The sequence below is a fragment of the Neovison vison genome, chromosome 3 (assembly GCF_020171115.1).
Source record: "Neovison vison isolate M4711 chromosome 3, ASM_NN_V1, whole genome shotgun sequence".
Classification (NCBI taxonomy): Eukaryota; Metazoa; Chordata; class Mammalia; order Carnivora; family Mustelidae; genus Neogale; species Neogale vison.
Genome location: NC_058093.1, coordinates 232,589,148 through 232,608,717, shown reverse-complemented (window position 1 = coordinate 232,608,717; position 19,570 = coordinate 232,589,148). Strand labels below are relative to the sequence as shown.

The following is a 19,570-nucleotide window of genomic DNA, read 5'->3' as shown; positions in this document are numbered from 1 at the left end:
GAGTTTTTATTGGGGTTTTATTACCATAGGCACAATTGATAATCCAGATCCCTCCCCTCCTCAGAGGTGGAAGGTCTGATCCTCTGATCAAGGGCCAGGTCTTTTGGTGACCAGCCATCATTCAGAAGCTATGTAGGGGCCCACCTTGAGTCACCATGACCTTAACAAAGACACTCCTATCACTCAGGAAATTCCAGTTTTTTGAAGCTCTGTGCCAGGAACCTGTGACAAAAACTAGATCTATTCTTCTTAAAATGTATTTATTCCAATTCTACACACACACATATGTATATTGCTTTACAGATACATACAATTTGTTGTTGGCAGACTTTATTTATTTATTTTTTATATTCATGAGTTTGGAGAGTCCATACAGGTAGCAGTAGAGAATATGGGAGTCAAAACTGCGATCCAGCGGCTAAATCCTCTGCAAAAAGCAAAGTGCTCAAATATGGATAAAGCCTTGCAGAGGTCTTGCATGAGGGCGTTATCACAGCAATAAGAATGACTAATAAGTATTAATGGCTCATGACAAGAGAACAAATGCTATTAAATTATCTTAATATATTAAGCTATTAGTAATGTTTGTGTGTGTATTATTCATGCAAATATTATTAGCCTGTGTCAAGGTTAGCCGCTGGGCCCTGAAAACCAAGCTTCCAGCTCAGACCTTACCCCAGCTGTGCAAGGGCTGGGACTTTTCAGAGATTCACCCCGGTGGAGCTTGAGGAGCCAATCGGCTCGCATCAGGCGGGGCCCTGGGAGCGACAGCGGTATCATCCAATGGCTTGACAGATGTTGCCGTCCCTGGCCAATGGGCGCGCTTCTCCGCGGCGGTCGGAAGTGGTGAGGCGGCTCTGGGGGCCGTTGTTCAGTGCGGGGGGCTGAGTGGGGAGGCTCTGTGTCTGCGGCTAGCGGGTTCGCTGCAAGTCCTTGCTGTCGTCCCGGGTGAGTGTAGCGGCGGCCCGAGGCTTGGGAGCCTCACTGCGGTTCGGGAGGAGGCCGGCATCTCTGCGGCTTGGCGTGTGGGCGAGGGGGCTGTGGGCCCCGGGGGTCGCGGCCGTGAGGAGAAGACGGCCACGCCACGGCGTCTCCTCAGGCCAGTGGAGGAGGCCGCGCTTTCTCCTCGGGGAACCCGAGTCTCGGCAGCCCCCGAGCGGCGCCGCCCCTTCACGGCCTTGGCCAGGGTGTCGGGGAAGTGGGCGTCGTCCCGAGCGCGGCTGTGGGCACCGCGCCCCGGGCGGAGCCGGGCTCCAGCCGCGAGCCCCCAGCTTGCGGGGCGGGAGATGGGGACGAAAAGGGGCGGTGTCGCGCCGGCTTAGTGCGGGCTCTCAGCCGGGGACCGGGGTTCGAGTCCCCACTCCGACCAGCTGTGCGGCGGCTCGCTCCAGAATGGGATAAATGGCTTTCACCTGCTAGGGTTCCTCCCTGGAGGCGAGGGTCCTTGGGAAGCGCTTAGCAGTCAGACGGTACATTTGAACCGCGGCTGTTTTGCGAAGCTGGTGCCCTCTCCCGTTCCCCACCCGCGAACTCCCCGGGGGAGGGAGCGGTTGGAAACCGCCTCCTGCGCCTGGGCACGAGGGGGCAGCTGCGCCCGAAACCTCTGAGAGGGGCTCCTTGTCAGGTTGGAGACTTGAGTTGTCCTGGGGCAGTTCCGTGCATTCGCCCCTTTGCTCCATACAGAGGGCCCTTTGGAGTATCGTCAGTTGTCTGCCTGAGGGATTTGAGGCCCAGAAAGGTCACGTCCCATAGCCACTGCGTGGCGGAACCAGAGCTCGACCCTCAGAGAGGCCCACTCCCAGCTCGGCCTGCCACCCCTAGACCCTTTGCAGCCAGGGGGCAGGCACTTCCCTCACCGGAAGCGCTGGTCTTGGCTTAGTTTCTGGAGCACACCGAGGAACAGACCACCCTGAGGAAAGTATCTAGGCTTTCCCCTTTTGGGAACGTGATTTATTTCCCTAGATCGGTGGTTCCTATCCTTAGTGTACATTTCTTGGGGAGAGCGGTTCTCTTGAGTCCTGTAACTCCCTAATTTAAAACCATTCTCTGGGGGACCGTTGAGCTAGGACTATAGTCCGATACCCCTTCTGCTGTGCAGGATAAGGCCTCCTTGAGTCCTTCCCGTTTTTCGTTTTTCGTTCTGCTCTTCCAGATCTCCCTTTACCTTCTCTTTCATTGCCTTTTGGGCCCTCTGCCTGATTGGATTTCCCCCCATTCCCATCCTCTCTTACTTCCTCTTCACACCTCAGCGTTTAAATGTCACCTTGTCAGAAAGTTCTCTCACCACCTTTTTCTAAAGTAGATTCCCTTCATCTCCATTTGTCTGTGTACTTTACCATCAAAATACATTAAGATATCCGCTAATTTGTTTATTTTTCCTCTGTCACTAAGTTGATCTGTTATGGACACTACACTTCCTTAATTTGTGAAGTAGTCTTAGTGCTGGTGGGGCATACAGGGTCTCAATGAACATGTTGAATGAATATATGCTTTGAAAAGTGAGTTCATTTGGAAATGTCAGAACCATTTAAGAGCCCTTTGGGGGCAGTATTTAAGACCATTTTTGTGTCATAGCAAAGAATAGTGGTAAGGAAATTGCCAGCACGTTGCTCTCTGCACTGACATCTTGTTTAAAAAGAAGGAAAAACTTTACAGTGCACGAACCTGGCAGGCACTTTCAGCTAAGGATCAGCGTTAACATCATCTGTAATAATAAAACTGTTGACATCATGTATTTTCTGATATAATGCACTGAGATGAGCACGACATCAGTTCTGTGTTCTTGCTAAAAAAAGTATTAATCATGAGAAAACACTAAACAGACTCAAACTACACTTAACACGATTTTGAAAGATGAAGAAAAACTGAAGTATCCTAAATCAAAGGATAAAGGAGAAATAACTATATGTGATGTGTCTTGAACCAGGAAAAGGAAATTAGTGGAATGATTCATGAATATGATTTATAGATGAGTTATTAACATTGTATTAGTATTAGTTCCCCACATTTGATAATTTTACTGTGATAATTTATGATGTATTGGGTTACGGGTCTACAGAAGTTTTTTGTGGTGCTTTTGCTTGTCAGGTTACTTTAAAATGAAAATTTAAAAAACAGGGTAAAATATAAATGTATTGGGTAGGGACGCATGGGTGGCTCAGTTGGTTAAGCAGCTGCCTTTGGCTCCGGTCATGATCCCAGTGTCCTGGGATCGAGTCCCACATCGGGTTCCTTGCTTGGCAGGGAGCCTGCTTCTCCCTCTGCCTCTGCCTGCCGCTCTGCCTGCCTGTGCTCCTCGCGCCGTGTCTCTCTCTCTCTCTGACAAGTAAATAAATTAAAAAATAAATAAATAAATGTATTGGGTATTTAATAAAATACTTTAATGTACTGGTATTGGTAACATTTTCTGTGTAGTTGTTTTTTGTTTTTGTGTTCTGCATGTCATCCTAAAAGCAGAAATGAAATTGAAAGTTTACACTTTTCTCCTTTGTAGTTTTCAGAAAGAACTAAAGATGGCTGAATTTCTAGATGACCAGGACACTCAACTGTGTGACAATTGGTAAGAAATTAAATCTAAGAAATGTTGGAATGAGAACAAACTGGTTTCTAGAACAAACTGGTAGAAGGTTGGTTTATTTATTGGCAGGTTAAATTTGTTACCATATAACATGGAAGTATATGGGACTAAAAAGCCTTTTTAACAATTTTATGTAACATTGCCTGTTTTAGTGATGGGATAAGATGGTAGGTTCAGGGGCGCCTGGGTGACTCAGTGGGTTAAAGCCTCTGCCTTTAGCTCGGGTCATGATCTCTGGGTCCTGGGATTGAGCACCACATCGGGTTCTCTGCTTGGCGGGGAGACTGCTTCCTCGTCTCTCTCTGTCTGCCTCTCTACCTACTTGTGTACTCTGTCAAATTAAAAAAAAAAAAGGGGTGGTAGGTTCAGGTAGCATAGAGAAATGAGTTGAGTGATGTGATAGAGCTGGGAGTCTGGAGCTCTGGTACCTGCCTTTAGTTAATGACTTGTCCAGTCACCCCACTGACTGTTTTGAAGCCTCACTTTTCTGATGTATAAATAAGCAGATGTAATTTTGGTCTTTCTGGAAAATATAATACATTTTTATTTTTAATTTTTTTTTAATTTATTTTCTTTTTCTTTTTTTAAGTCGACTCCATGTCAAACGTGGGTCTTGAACTCACGAGCCTGAGATCAAGCATCCCATGCTCTATGACCGAGCCTGCCAGGTGCTCCTTATCAGTTTTTTTTTAAAGAAGATACAAAAAAATATAATGTTTGGATTAGATGCATGCTTTTCAAAATGTTACAAAGATTTCCCCATGTTGCTACAGTGGCTGTCCTGTGGGTGATTGGGAGCAAGTTTAGTGAGGTTGGTTCTACATCTAGCATTGAGAGAGTAGTACAGCCAGAGCCACTCAAATATTTTTATAAAGGATTTTACTGAAGGAATGTTCCACTGCTTTAAAACTAAAAACAGAAACAACAACAACAAAAAAACTCTAGTTAAAGTCTTCTGGCAGTCCTGCTTAATCATTATCATTTCTGGATCAGAACTGTTTGTGAAGACTTGGATGTTAAGCTTTCTATTTTGGTGTGTTTAACCCACGTGAGTGACAGGAAAGGGCAACTCTTTCTTGCTGAAATGAAACTTAGGATGCAGCTAATAATTTCCTGAGAGTTTGGTATTTTGGTAATGTACAAGCACTCTATGGAAGGATAAAAAAGCAAAGCAGAACTGACTGTGCTATGTTTAACTTACTAAATTGTGGTAAAAGGGAAGATATGTTGAAGAAGGAAAATACTTTGACTCAGATTGCTGGGAGATTTGAGCCAGATAACAGTTTTTATTTTTTTATTGCTTTTTTCTTTTTATTAGGCTTTCAGCAGAATTAGGATATAATCAGAGCAACTGCTGATTGCAATATTCTTTACCTGAACAGATTTAAGATTTCGTTTCTAAGAGCATGTCTTGCATTAAAGGGTATTTTTTTCTACTATGCCCCTATCACTTTCTGCCAATCTAAAAGCTATTTTAGCTCTGTTTGTGTTTTATATGTGCTATTACTGGTACAAAATAATCAGCGATGCAGGTAATCACAAGAAAACATTGTGATTGTGTAAAAAACCAGACATAATGGCAATGTCACCAATTAAGATACACGCTTATTTTATCAGTTCTCCAATTTGAAGGAGTCTCAAGGCCAGGACAATATATAAATAACTATGCTAAGGGAGTTTAAAAAAAAAAAAGGTAAGTTAATGGAAAGCTAATGAAAACAGGGTTATTCAAAGCCAAAGCAATTTATTTAAAGAAAAAGGATTAGCATGGAACAGTAACTAAGCCAGCACAGACCTCCCATCTCAGTAACCCTGTTTAAATTCTAGGTTTAAAATTTTTGTTTTTAAAGCCATATTTCTGTTGTTCCCTAAGAAAAGGTAAACTTCAAAATGTGAGTGCCCGGGGTGCCAGTGTGGTTCAGTTTAGTCGAGTTTGCAACTCTTGATCTTGGGGTCATGAGTTCAAGCCCCACATTGGGCATGGAGTTTACTAAAAATAAAAAAATAAATAATAAAAAAATTTAAAGTGAAGGGGTCCTGGCTGGCTCAGTCGGTAGAGCATGTGACTCCTAACCTAAGGGTTGTGAGTTAAAGCCCCATATTGAGCATGGAGTCTATTTTAAAAAAATAACAAAATAAAAAATAAGAAATTTGGGGCATCTGGCTGGCTCTGTCAGAGTGTGCAACTTTTGATCTGAGGTCATAAGTTCAAGTCCCATTTTGGGCATGGAGCCTACTTAAATTTTTTTTTTAAATTAAAAAAAAAAATGAGCTGACGTTAGATTCACTGGGCCAGTAAAAGGAGGAGTTTGTTGTTGTTGAAGATGTTCTTGTATGTCATCTCTCTTCTCTGTGGGGGAGAGTGTGGTTCTAAGGAATAGGAACTTTAATGTTAGAAGGTTTTGACTTATAAAGGTGCCTCGTTGGGGCACCTGGGTGGCTTAGTGGGTTAAGCCTCTGCCTTCTGCTTGCGTCTTGAGGGTCATGATCTCAGGGTCCTAGGATCGAGCCCCGAATCCGAATACGGGCTCTCTGCTCAGCAGGGAGCCTGCTTCCCCAACCTCCTCTCTGCCTACTTGTGATCTCTTTCTCTCTGTCAAATAAATAAATAAAATCTTTTTTTTTTTTTTTTAAAGATTTTATTTATTTATTTGACAGAGAGAGATCACAGGTAGGCAGAGAGGCAGGTAGAGAGAAGGAGGAGGAAGCAGGCTCCCTGCTGAGCAGAGAGCCCGATGCGGGACTCGATCCCAGGACCCCGAGATCATGACCTGAGCCGAAGGCAGTGGCTTAACCCACTGAGCCACCCAGGCGCCCCCAAATAAATAAAATCTTTAAAAAAAAAAAATAATAATAATAATAAGGCCGGGGGTGCCTGGCTGGTTCAGTTGGAAGAGCTCACGACTTGATCTCAGCGTCATGAGTTCAAGCCCATGATGGTTACAGAGATTACTAAAAACAAAAAGCCCCAAAACTTCGACTTTTATTTTTGCATGTAATAATTAAATTGATTTCTGGCTTGTTCTGTTTAGCATTTAGAAGGCTACTGGGAATTTTCTGGAAGCGTTGGCTTGCCTTTCAGTCATTTTTATCTAAGGTGAAATTTCATCTTTAACTTGCTAGGCCCTCCTTGGAGCTTTTCGCAGTTTTATCTAGATACGGAGTTGTGTTCTCATCTCATTTAAAAATAACACCTTGATTTTATCTGTATGATAGGAAGTAAGTATATTGGTATTTTGTCTGGTTGGAATGTTTGGTGGGACTATCTTGGGAGCTAAACTTAAAAAGAAAACCAGCAGACAATTGTTTCATGTATGTAATTGTTGCAAATCTGTTTTTCTTTCAAGGTTTCTTTCAAAGTTTCCCAAATGGTGAAAATGTATCATAGTACATTTACTGTGTGGTCTTACCTAACAGCTGCTTTTGATTCTTGTTGCTTTATGTTATGATTATGTGGTCCTTAATATTTTTTTGGTAAAATTCTAAAATTTTAATGGCCTTGGGTATATAGAATGTTCTGTGTCAATATGTTTTCCTACTAGCCCTGTAAAATAAGAACTGTAGACATATTTTCTTGATTTTTGCCGTTGAAAGAAAATTATTGTAAAAATTATGAATCTCTGTTTCCTAAGCAGTAATTATTAGGTTTAATTTTTTGTGGCATTTGTGCATGCGTGTTTCACAGTCATGATATAGCTCTGCTTTCATTTTGTTGGTGTACATTTAATGTAGCTGCTCACTTCTTTTTTTTAATAAAGATTTTATTTATTTATTTGACAGAGAGAGATCACAAGTAGGCAGAGAGGCAGGCAGAGAGAGAGGAGGAAGCAGGCTCCCTGCTGAGCAGAGAGCCTGATGCGGGACTCGATCCCAGGACCCTGAGATCATGACCTGAGCCGAAGGCAGCGGCTTAACCCACTGAGCCACCCAGGCGCCCTTTTAATGATTTTTTTTTTAAAAAGATTTTATTTATTTATTTGACAGACAGATCACAAGTAGGCAAAGAGGCAGGCAGAGAGAGAGGAAGGGAAGCAGGCTCCCTACTGAGCAGAGAGCTCAACGCGGGGCTCGATCCCAGGACCCCGGGACCACGACCCAGGCCGAAGGCAGAGGCCTAACCCACTGAGCCACCCAGGTGTCCCTAATGATTTTTTAAAAAAGATTGTATTTATGTGCTTGTCAGAGAGAGAGAGCACAAGCAGGCAGAGTGGCAGGCAGAGGCAGAGAGAGAAGCAGGATCCCCAATGAGCAAGGAGCCCGATGCCGGACTCGATCCCAGGATGCTGGGATCATGACCCGAGCCGAAGGCAGTGGCCTAACCAACTGAGCCACCCAGGCATCCCTAATGATTTTTTTTAAACTGTTTTACGACCCTAATGAAAGTCTTCATAATTCCAAGAGTGAGATTACCTGGTTAAAGACTGTATTATGGTCCTAGAAACAGATTTTCAGCCTATTTTTAAGCAGTTTACAGTACCATTGGTAACATAATAGAACACTAGTTTCACAACATCTTTTTTTTTTTTTTAATTTTTTTATTTATTTATCAGAGAGAGAGGGGGAGAGAGCGAGCACAGGCAGACAGAATGGCAGGCAGAGGCAGAGGGAGAAGCAGGCTCCCTGCCGAGCAAGGAGCCCGATGTGGGACTCGATCCCAGGACGCTGGGATCATGACCTGAGCCGAAGGCAGCTGCTTCACCAACTGAGCCACCCAGGCGTCCCTCACAACATCTTTAACAGTGGAACTTACTAATTTTAATTTTTGCTAATTTACTAGGTTTAGATCATAATTTATAGCCTCTGTATATTTTTCCTTCATTAAAAAAAATAATTACTTTAAAACCATTGGTATCCTTAGAAAGCTAGGAATTTTGGAGAAATAAGGGGAGTTAAATCTTTTAAGATATTGGTAGTTTCCCTCTTTATCTCGTTGAGATTTCTTCCCATCTCACAGTTGAATGTTCTTTGCATAAGAGCTTCCTTGATAGTTTCACCGTTGGGTGGAAATAAATTTGCATTTATTTGGTGTCTTGGTCTTTCAGACTGGAGTATGACTTAGCTGGAGGCACATCAGTCACCTTACTTTGAAATGTTTCTTACACTAGGTATGAAGATGAAAACTCTAAGAGAGAAATAAGCTATCTACAATTGAGTGTGGAAGAGAGTTCCTATAGTATTTAGCTTTGTAGGCTAAATAAAATATTTAAAGATTGTGTAATTATCTGTATTGATTCTATCCAGTATTTTATTTTTCTGAAATTTTATTCTAGGTGACATACTTATAGACTCTATCTTTATTTTTAATTTAAAATCGGCTAATTAACATGTAGTGTGTTATTAGTTTCTGAGGTAGAGGTCAATGATTCATCAGTCTTATATAATACCCAGAGCTCATTACATCATGTGTACTCCTTCATGCCCACCTCACCCCCAGGCCCCTCCCTTCCAGCAACCCTCAGTTTGTTTCCTGTGATTGAGAGTCTCTTATGGTTTGTCTCCCTCTCTGATTTTGTCTTATTTTATTTTCCCTCTCTTCCCCCATGATCTTTGGTTTTGTTTCTTAAATTCCATCATGTGGTAATTGTCTTTCCTGATTGTCTTATTTTGCTTAGCATAATACCCTTCAGTTCCATCAACATCACTGCAAATGGCAAGATTTCATTTTTGATGGCTAAATAGTATTCCATTGTATATAGACCACATCTTCTTTATCCATTCATCTTTTTTTTTAAAGTAATCTCTACACCCAACATGGGGCTTAACTCAAAACCCCAGGACCAAGAATCAAAAGCTGTACTCACTGAGCCAGCCAGGTATCCCTAGACACATTCCTTATTTTTCTTTCTTTCTTTTTTTTTAAAGATTTTTATTTATTTATTTGATAGAGAGAGATCACAAGTAGGCAGAGAGAGAGGGGGAAGCAGGCTCCTTGCCGAGCAGAGAGCCCGATGTGGGGCTCGATCCCAGGACCCTGAGATCATGACCTGAGCTGAAGGCAGAGGCTTAAACCACTGAGCCACCCAGGCGCCCCTTTTTCTTTCTTTCTTTACTTTTAATTAAGTAGGCTCCATGCCCAACATGGGGCTTGAACTCAGGAGCTGAGATCAAGCATCACATGCTTTACCAACTGAGCCAGGCAGGTAACCTTAGACAGTCTTTTTTTTTTTAAAAAGAATTTATTTATTTATTTGTCAGAGAGAGAGAGAGAGAGAGAGCGAGCACAGGCAGAGTGGCAGGCCAGAGGGAGAGGCAGGCTCCCTGCGGAGCAAGGAGCCCGATGTGGGACTCGATCCCAGGACGCTGGGATCATGACCTGAGCCGAAGGCAGCTGCTTAACCAACTGAGCCACCCAGGCGTCCCTTTTTTTTTTTTTTTTTTAAAGATTTTATTTATTTACTTGACACAGAGAGAGAGATCACAAGTAGGCAGAGAGGCAGGCAGAGAGGGAGGGGGAAGCAGGCTCCCTGCTGGGCAGAGAGCCTGATGCGGGACTCGATCCCAGGACCCTGAGATCATGACCTGAGCTGAATGAAGGCAGAGGCTTGACCCACTGAGCCACCCAGGCGCCCCCCAGACAGTCTTTAAATGCAGTCTTTACCTAGACTAAAATTGGAGTTTTCTTTTTTTTTTTTTAAAACATTTTATTTATTTATTTGACACAGAGTGATCACAAACAGACAGAGAGGCAGGCAGAGAGAGAGAGGGAAGCAGACTCCCTGCTGAGCAGAGAGCCCGATGCAGGCCTCGATCCCAGGACCCTGAGATCATGACCTGAGCCGAAGGCAGCGGCTTAACCCACTGAGCCACCCAGGCGCCCAAATTGGAGTTTTCTAATGGTCATATCCAAATGACTGAAAGTAAAGACTGAATATTTCTCTTGTTGAAGTGTACATAAAGCACTCTTGTTAAATTTAAATGCTCTTACTCTCTCACTTAAGATTGTCATTTTCCTCCCTTTTCTGTAACTTAGAGATGATAATTGAATTGGATTCTTTAAAGAGAATGGCAGAGAGTGTGAGTGAAGAGACAGGATTGGGGGAAGGGATTCAGGACTTCATTTTTGTACAGTTCTGCAGTGAAGTTATACCAACAGAACCAGAGCACGTTCCTGACTAGTATTTAGCCTGCTTTGAAAGGCATGTGGGACATAAAGGGAGACCTGTTCCCCACTGACTATCTTAATGCTGGCATCTGCTTGTTTGACTTTTAGTGGAATAAAATCTATTGAGGTTAAACCCACCTCAGACCCAGAGTCAAAATAATTGGTAGGCTGTTTTTTTTTTTGTTTTTTTTTTTTTTTTTTTTTTACAATCCTGGAGTGTATCATTGTGTTTTGGGTCATGGATAGTTTTAGAAAAGCCTGATTTATTTCTTGGCATCTGAATTCATGTTGCTGGTTGTGATTAGCTCTGACATCTAGAAAGTGAGGGTGAGCTTGTAGAAGTAGTACATAGCACTGATACCTCATTGTTGCACAGAAGACTCAAAACCTTTGGAAGTTAATCCTTGGAAAGCAGGGGTGTAATAATTGTAAGAGTTTACAGACTAGATTTACTAAAGTGAAGTAACAAAGACTAAAGATCTGACAAGCAGATTTTCATGTAATATCACTGTGCATAGATTAGTCAGTAATGCTTGCCTTTTCCTTTGTTCTGTTTCTATAGCAAAAAAGAAATTCCTGTATTTAATTTTACCATCCATGAGATCCATTGTCAAAGGAACATTGGTATGTGTCCTATCTGCAAGGAACCATTTCCCAAATCTGACATGGAGAGTCACATGGCGACAGAACATTGTCAGGTAAACCACCATGTACTCAAATGTTCATAACTCTATTATACTTGCTATTTTGCCTTAGTAAGTGATCATGTTGTCACAAAGCCAATTTACTGATTGTCACTTCTTATCATAGGTGACCTGCAAATGTAGTAAGAAGTTGGAGAAGAGGCAGTTAAAGAAGCATGAGGTTAGTTTCCCTGTACCATGAAGAGCGTGAGTTACCTTGGGGCCAATATTACTGCGATTACTGACCTAATGCAGAGCAGAAGACCAGTCTGATTGAGTCTTGGTTCTCTACCAGCTCCACAAACACTGTCTCTTAAAGTATATTCAAGGCTTTGACTTTTTGCTGCCAGATTCAACTGCGTGACTATTGCACCCCTTGCTCAGGTCTCAGAGTGTTACTCTTTGGAACGGAGTCTGTCATTTCTGCTAGGGTTTAGCTGGCATTGAGTGCCAAACCAAGCTTGGGCTTGCCAGTGTGGTATAACCACTTTAGTACAGAGCCTTCCTAACATCTTGTAATTTAAAAAAAAAAAAAAAAATATATATATATATATATATATATATAAAATATAAAAATATATATATATATAAAATAAAAAAAATAAATAAAAAGCCCTCTTGACTTCTTGATCACTTGGGTAACATGCTGCTTATACCCAAAGCAATTCCTCAGAGTGCATTTCATGAGATAGAACATAGTATCAGTTGGTCCCTAGTTGAAATAAAACTGTTTGCCATAGTTGAATGAACATTGTTTTTGTGAACGAGCATATGAATTCACAAGTTAAAAAGATCCCCTATTTAGTTGGTCACATAGTGTGTGTACATAAGTAAAAATTTACCAAGGTATGAACTTATTAGTACACATCATTTTGTGTACCTAAAATGACCATTTATAATTTAAAAAGGTAGTTCATAACCATTGTAGAAAAATTGGAAAATGGAAGAAGAAAACAATAACTATTCATAACTCCACAGCACAGAATTAAACATCTTGTAAGTACTTCGGCACTCTTACTAGTTTTTCTAAGCATTTGACCTATGTTGTACTAGGGCTCACCAGCGAGGGGTGGGGTTTATGATTGAGGTCACATTAACAATAAGGAGTATTACTCTGGTTCTAATATTTACCCGCTCTACAAAACAACCTCCAGTTAGCTCTCCTGTTTTCTATCCTCTTCACTCTGGCTATTTCTGGGGATAACATTGTAATATATCAGTCATTATAAAGGTACAAGTACAAAGTAGTTCCTAATGTTCCTGCAAGTTAGACCAAAATAGTTGTAGACCAGAGATGAAACTAAAGAATTTTTTAAAATTCTCTTAAAAAAAAAAAAAGTTTATACTTTATTTGGTGCTCTGGTGAGTTATTAACACATTTTAGGGTTGCTAACAAAGTACTTACTACATTATCTGGTATGTGCCAGCAATATTTTACTCTTGGCTGAGTACTTTTTTTTTTTTGGTTGTTGAGTAATTTTAAATCAGTGGCATTTTTCTAATGAAATCTTTCTGAATCAGTATTATAGCCACTTGGTATGTAATTTTAAAGTCACAAAAGCAGGTATGTAAAAATTGTCTCTTCCATTCCTCTTACCTAGGCCCTCCTTAATAATTTTTTGTGCTTTCTACAAGAGATAGTTCATGCATACACAAATTATGCTAGAAGTGTTTAAAGTAGCATTTAGGATAGAACTTGGGTTTAATTTGTATGAAAAGAAATTCTTGTTCTTTGGCACAGTGGTTGTAAAGTATCTAAACTTCTGAAGTGATATTACATTGAAGTTCTGAGTTGAAGTTCCAAGGTTTGGAATGTGTACATATGATTTTATATCTTTTTAATTTTTTGGTGTTTTAGTTACAATTTCAAAGTAAGTTTTTTTTTTTAAAGATTTTATTTATTTGATAGAAATCACAAGTAGGCAGAGAAGCAGGCAAAGAGAGCAGAGGAAGCAGGCTCCCCTCGGAGCAGAGAGCCCGACTTGGGGCTCAATCCCAGGACCCTGGGATCATGACCCGAGCCGAAGGCAGAGGCTTTAACCCACTGAGCCACTCAGGTGCCCCCAAAATAAGTTTTATACAAAATTTTTTCTTTCCTTTTTTATTTTTTTTTAAGATTTTGTTTGTTTCTCAGAGAGAGGAGGGGCAGGCAGAGAGAGAAGCAGACTCTCTGTTGAGCAAGGAGCCCCATGCGGGACTCGATTGTAGGACCCTGGGATCGTGACCTAAGCCAAAGGCAGATGCTTAACCAACTGAGCCACCCAGGTGTCCCAGTTTTATAAAAGTTTTATCCTTCATCTGCTGAGTATTTATACTCTTGGGGTCGTCTTTGTTGGTAATTCCTAGTTTATTTGGTCAGTTCAAAGCCAGTGCTATGTACAAATATGCAGATTAGAAATATCAGTGTCTTTATAAAGGACAGTCTCTATTCCTCATTACCAGGTACTTAAGACAGATTGGAGTAGTAAGGGGAAATTGGGCTGGTGGAGTTTTGACAAACGTACTTGAATTGCTGTGGTTTAGCTGTTTGCTCTTGCCCAAGAGCAAGGGCTGGCTTTGGGTTACTTGGGTTACTTTGTAATGTGTGCACAAAATGATGATAGGGTGGCTGAGTGAGTAGATTCCTTCTGAGAGTTTCTTTCCTCTTGTAGAACCAGGTGACAGGGACAGAGGGAAGCTGTGACTTTTTTTTAAGATTATTTATTTATTTATTTATTTGACAGAGATCATAAGTAGGCAGAAAGGCAGGCAGAGAGAGGGTAGGGGGAGCAGGCTCCCTGCTGAGCAGAGAGCCCAATTCGGGGCTCAATCCTAGGACCCTGAGGTCATGACCTGAGCTGAAGGCAGAGGCTTTAACCCACTGAGCTACCCAGGCGCTCTGAAGCTGTGACTCTTAAATGCATAGAAAACTACGGCAGGCAAAGCTAGGTTTGGAAGAGAATACTGAAGTAAATAAATATTTTTGGCTTTCCTTTCCCTGTACTAAAACATAGCCTCTTTTAGATCAGCATATTAACTGCTTTATTATTCTGTGTTACAGGAGACCGAGTGTCCTCTACGGCTTGCCCTTTGCCAGCATTGTGATTTGGAACTTTCTGTTCTCAAACTGAAGGATCATGAAGATTACTGTGGTGCCCGGACGGAGTTATGTGGCAGTTGTGGGCGCAATGTCCTGGTGAAAGATCTGAAGACTCATCCTGATGTTTGTGGAAGAGATGGGGAGGAAAAGAGAGATGAAGTTGCCATGCCTCCTAATGCATATGATGAGTCCTGGGGTCAAGATGGCATCTGGATTGCATCCCAGCTCCTCAGGCAAATTGAGGCTCTGGACCCCCCTATGAGGATACCCCGAAGACCTCTGAGAGCCTTTGAATCAGACATTTTGCATAGTAGAACTTCCAACCAAAGGAACATGACAGCCCAGTTTCCAATTCAGAATAATCTGTGTGAGTTGTGTTTGGATTAGAAAACTGGAATGGTATGAAATCTCAGGACGAATGGGAACAGGGCTTTGAGAGCAAATAGATTTATTTATTTATTTTTTTTTTGAGGGCAAATAGATTTTAGTAATAAAACCTGATTATAGTTAGGTAGGCTTTCTAATACACCTAACTATAGATTGGAAATAACCTCTTTGCTATTGGATTACCACTGGATTATAGCTAGTGTTGATGATGATGACAGTGACATCCTGTTAATAGCTAGTATTTACTGAGTATATAGTATGTGCTTCAGGCATTCGTAAAGTTCTTAATATGTATTAAATGATTTAGTTCTCACAGGCATTCTTAGGTAAGGGGTAGAGCTGGGACTTGAATTCAGGCAATCTGGCTCCATGCTTCAAGCTATTTTGCTATAGTGCAGAAATATATGAAAAATGTTTAGCACAGTACTTGTCTCATAGTTATAGCTCAATAATTTGGGTTATTAATAAGATAATTAGAATAATAATGGAGACTTTATTGCAACAGACTTGATGTTTGGAGTTCTAGGAGAACAGGAGGACCAAGCCTCTTTTGTTCCTGCACAATGCCTGTAAACCTTGAATATTTGCTAAGCATGGACATGAGGTAGCGGCATCTCTAATTTTTTTTTTTTAAGATTTATTTATTTTAAAATGTGGGTGCGCATGAGTGGGATGGGCAGAGGGAGAGAGAATTTTTTTTTTTTAAGATTTTATTTGACAGACAGATCACAAGTAGGCAGAGAGGCAGGCAGAGAGAGAGGAGTAAGCAGGCTCCCTGCTGAACAGAGAGCCCAATGCAGGGCTCGATCCCAGGACCCTGGGATCATGACCTGAGCTGAAGGCAGAAGCTTGAACCCACTGAACCACCCAGGTGCCCCATGAGAGAGAATTTCAAGCAGATTCCATGTTGAGCATGGAGCTTGACACAGGGCTTGATCTCATGACCCTGAGTTTGGAATCTGAGCAGAAGTTGCTTAACTGACTGAGCCACCCAGGCACCCCTCTAATGTATCTTGAGTACTGGTTATTTATTTATTTTTTCTTCCAGTGGAAGAACAAGAAAGGCAGGAAAGGAATAGAATCCGACAGCCCCCAAAAGAGGGTGGTGAAGATAGTGCAAACTTGGACTTCATGTTGGCCCTAAGTCTGCAAAATGAAGGGCAGGCCCGCAGTGTGGCAGAGCAGGACTTCTGGAGGGCTGTATGTGGTACAGACCAGTCCCTTGAAGGTTCCAGTGCTCTCAATGACATGAAGGGTAGGTTTGTTTATTCTGTACTAGCTTCTGTCGCTACAGGTTTTTTAACTATTACACTATGTAATTTATATAAAATCGAGAGTTGTTCATGAGATTAGATTTGCCTTTTTTGTTTTGCTTTTCCCAACTTTTTATTCTTTTTTTCCCCAACTTTTTATTCTTTAATGTTAGTAGAGTGAATGTCTGTATACCCCTTGTTTATATTTGTCAATTTTAGTATTTTCCATTTACCATTTTATATATTTTTATTTCTTCCCCTAAACTATTTGAGAATAAGTTGTAGACATGACATTTTATCCCTGAGTACTTTAGCATGTATCTTAAGAACAAGGGTATTATACATAAATAAAACACCCATATTACTCTCAGGAAATTTAACAAAAGTTCCCTACTTCTACACAATATCCATTGGAGCTTATTTGTTTTCAAAATCTGGGATTACACATGGTGTTTAGTTCTTTTTAGGTTAATTTCATTTAGGCCCTTCCCCAAACCCCCTTTTCTTTTCCTTTCTGTACATTGGTACTTTGAAGAGTCCAGAATGGTTGTTTTGCAGAATATTTCTTTCTCAATTTAGATTTGTCTGTTTTCTTGTGTTTAGATTCAAGTAACATAGCTGTGGCAGAATTCCTACATTGGTAATGTGTCCTTAAGAAGTTAATTTATCCTATTCATTAAAATGAGATCTATCAGATACCTCTCTTATATGGGTAGCTTTTCCCTTTATAATACCTAGATTCAGGTTGTATTTTGAGATTGTGGAGGAATGAGATATTTACACAGTCTTTTTTATTTTTTATTTTTATTTTTATTTTTTAAAGATTTTATTTATTTATTTGACAGAGAGAGATCACAAGTAGGCAGAGAGGCAGGCAGAGAGAGGGGGAAGCAGGCTCCCTGCTGAGCTGAGAGCCCAATGCGGGACTCCATTCCAGGACCCTGAGATCATGACCTGAGCCAAAGGCAGAGGCTTTAACCCACTGAGCCACCCAGGCGTGCCCCATATAGTCTTTTTTATTTAGCAGCTTTTTGTATCCACTAATGTTTCTTGCTTGAATCAGATATAACTGGTGATTGTACATTGGTGATTTTTCTGTTCTTATCCTTTGTTCTGAATTATTTATTCTATAAAGAACTTTGCTCCCCTCCCTCTCTCATTTAAAAACTATCTGCGGAGCCTGGCTGGCTGCCTGTCTCTGACCTTTCATCTCAGGGTCATGAGTTTGAGCCCCATGTTGGGTGTAGAAATGACTAAAAACCAAATTAAAAGGGGGGGGGCGCCAGGGTGGTCCAGTTGTTAAGCATCTGCCTTCGGCTCAGGTCTGTGGATCGAGCCCTGCACTGGGCTCTGTGCTAGGCAGGTAGCCTGGTTCTCCCTCTGCTTGTGTTCCCTCTTTCGCTGTCTTTCTCTGTCAAATAAATAAAATCTTAAAGGAAAAAAAACAACTTAAATCTTCTTGGTATTATCAGACTCCTGAATTAAAACTAGGTTTTTAAAAATAGAAGTTGGATTGCATTTGGTGAACCACCCCTTTGAGTCTCTTGTTTGGAGAACAGTATATTTGAGCGATGCAAGTCCTACATATTTAAAATGCTGGAAGGGCACCTGGGTGGCTCAGTTGGTTAAGTGTCTGCCTTCAGCTCAGGTCATAATCTCAGGGTCCTGGGATTAGGATTTACTCCTGCTCAGTGGGGAGCCTGCTTCTCCCTCTGCCTCTCCCCCACCCCAGCTCATGCTCCCTTTCTCTCCTCTCTCTCTAATAAATAAAATCTTTTTATTATTTTATTTTATTTCTTATAAAGATTTTATTTATGTATTTGACAGACCGAGGTCACAAGTAGGCAGAGAGGGAGGCAGAGACAGAGAGGGAAGCAGGCTCCCTGCTGAGCAGAGAGCCCGGTTCGGGGGCTCTATCCCAGGACCCCGGGATCATGACCTGAGCCGAAGGCAGAGGCTTAACCCACTGAGCCACCCAGGTGCCCCCCCCCTTTTTAAAAAATAAAATACTGTAGTTGTAAGAGGTTTTTGGGACCTAAACTTAAGCAGCTGTCAGCTGAGTCAGTCTTTCTTTCTTTGGATTTTGTTTATATGAGAGAGAGCAAGCATGTGCAGTAGGGAGGGGCAGCGAAAGAGGGAGAGGCAGACTCTCTGATGAGCAGGGAGCCAGATGTGAGCCTTGATACCAGGACCCTGGGATCATGACCCAAGCCAAAGACAGATGTGTCACTGACTGAGCCTCCCAGGCTCCCAGCTGTGAGTTTTCTTTGTCATTAAGTGAAAAAAATGACTGCAAAAACAGTAGGATAACTCTTAATGTTTTATTGATTTAGATAAAATAGAATTGGTCCTAGTTAAAAGAGGTAAATGGTAAGAGTGTTAAACAGCTTGCTTAAAAGAGGTAAATGGTAGTATTCATAGAAACTTGGATAGTTAATGACACTTTGCCTTTTTAAAAATGTGTTTTCTGGGGCGCCTGGGTGGCTCAGTGGGTTAAGCCTCTGCCTTTGGCTCAGGTCATGATCTCAGGGTCCTGGGATTGAGCCCAGCTTTGGACTCTCTGCTCAGCAGGGAGCCTGCTTCCCCCTTTCTCTCTGCCTGCCTCTCTGCCTTCTTGTGATCTCTCTCTGTCAAATAAAATCTTTTAAAAATGTATTTTCTTTTTTTTTTTTTTTAAATTTTATTTATTTATTTGACAGATCACAAGTAGGCAGAGGCAGGCAGAGACATAGGGGGAGGCAGGCTCCCTGCTGAGCAGAGAGCCCGATGCGGGGCTCGATCCCACGACCCTGGGATCATGACCTGAGCTGAAGGCAGAGGCTTTAACCCACTGAGCCACCCAGGCGCCCCTAAAAATGTATTTTCTTTTCTTTTCTTTTTTTTTTAAAGATTTTATTTATTTATTTGACAGAGAAAGATCACAAGTAGGCAGAGAGGCAGGCAGAGAGAGAGAGGGAAGCAGGCTCCCTGCTGAACAGAGAGCCCGATGCGGGGCTCGATCCCAGGACCCTGAGATCATGACCTGAGCCGAAGGCAGCGGCTTAACCCATTGAGCCACCCAGGTGCCCCTAAAAATGTATTTTCTTAATTATAAGTTATATTAATGTGAAAAATAGTAAGTATACATGTAAAATGTTTTTGTTTTTGAGAGTGGTGTGGGAGGGACAGATGGAGAGGGAGAGAATCTTAAGTAGGTCCCACCTAGCACAGAGCTGGATGAGGGACTCAATCTCACAACCTTGAGATCATGATCTGAGCCAAAACCAAGAGTCAGTTTGCTTAACCAGTTGAGCTAGTCAGGTGCTCCAAATGTTTTGTTTCTAGAATCTACTCTAGACTGTAGCTGGTTAACATGTTAATTCAAAGACTGAATAAAGAGTCTGTGGCTCCTGAGAGGATTATGTCCCTATTGGTTTAAAAAACACTCTTTTAGGGGCACCTGGGTGGCTCAGTGGGTTAAAGCCTCTGCCCTCGGCTCAGGTCATGGTC

The 19,570-nt window shown here is 41.8% G+C and overlaps 1 protein-coding gene across 1 annotated transcript in view; it reads left to right on the top strand.

Moving 5' to 3' along the window:
• Positions 1-866: 866 nt before the first annotated feature.
• The window catches only part of TRAFD1 (TRAF-type zinc finger domain containing 1), a 31,152-nt gene continuing 12,448 nt past the window's right edge, over positions 867-19,570 (top strand). Inside the window, exons 1-6 of the mRNA XM_044244251.1 lie at positions 867-948; positions 3,494-3,559; positions 11,242-11,377; positions 11,490-11,543; positions 14,403-14,808; positions 15,877-16,083. Coding sequence (XP_044100186.1) covers positions 3,513-3,559; positions 11,242-11,377; positions 11,490-11,543; positions 14,403-14,808; positions 15,877-16,083 — 850 coding nt within the window. The 5' untranslated portion in view covers positions 867-948; positions 3,494-3,512. The remainder of the gene's footprint in view (positions 949-3,493; positions 3,560-11,241; positions 11,378-11,489; positions 11,544-14,402; positions 14,809-15,876; positions 16,084-19,570) is intronic.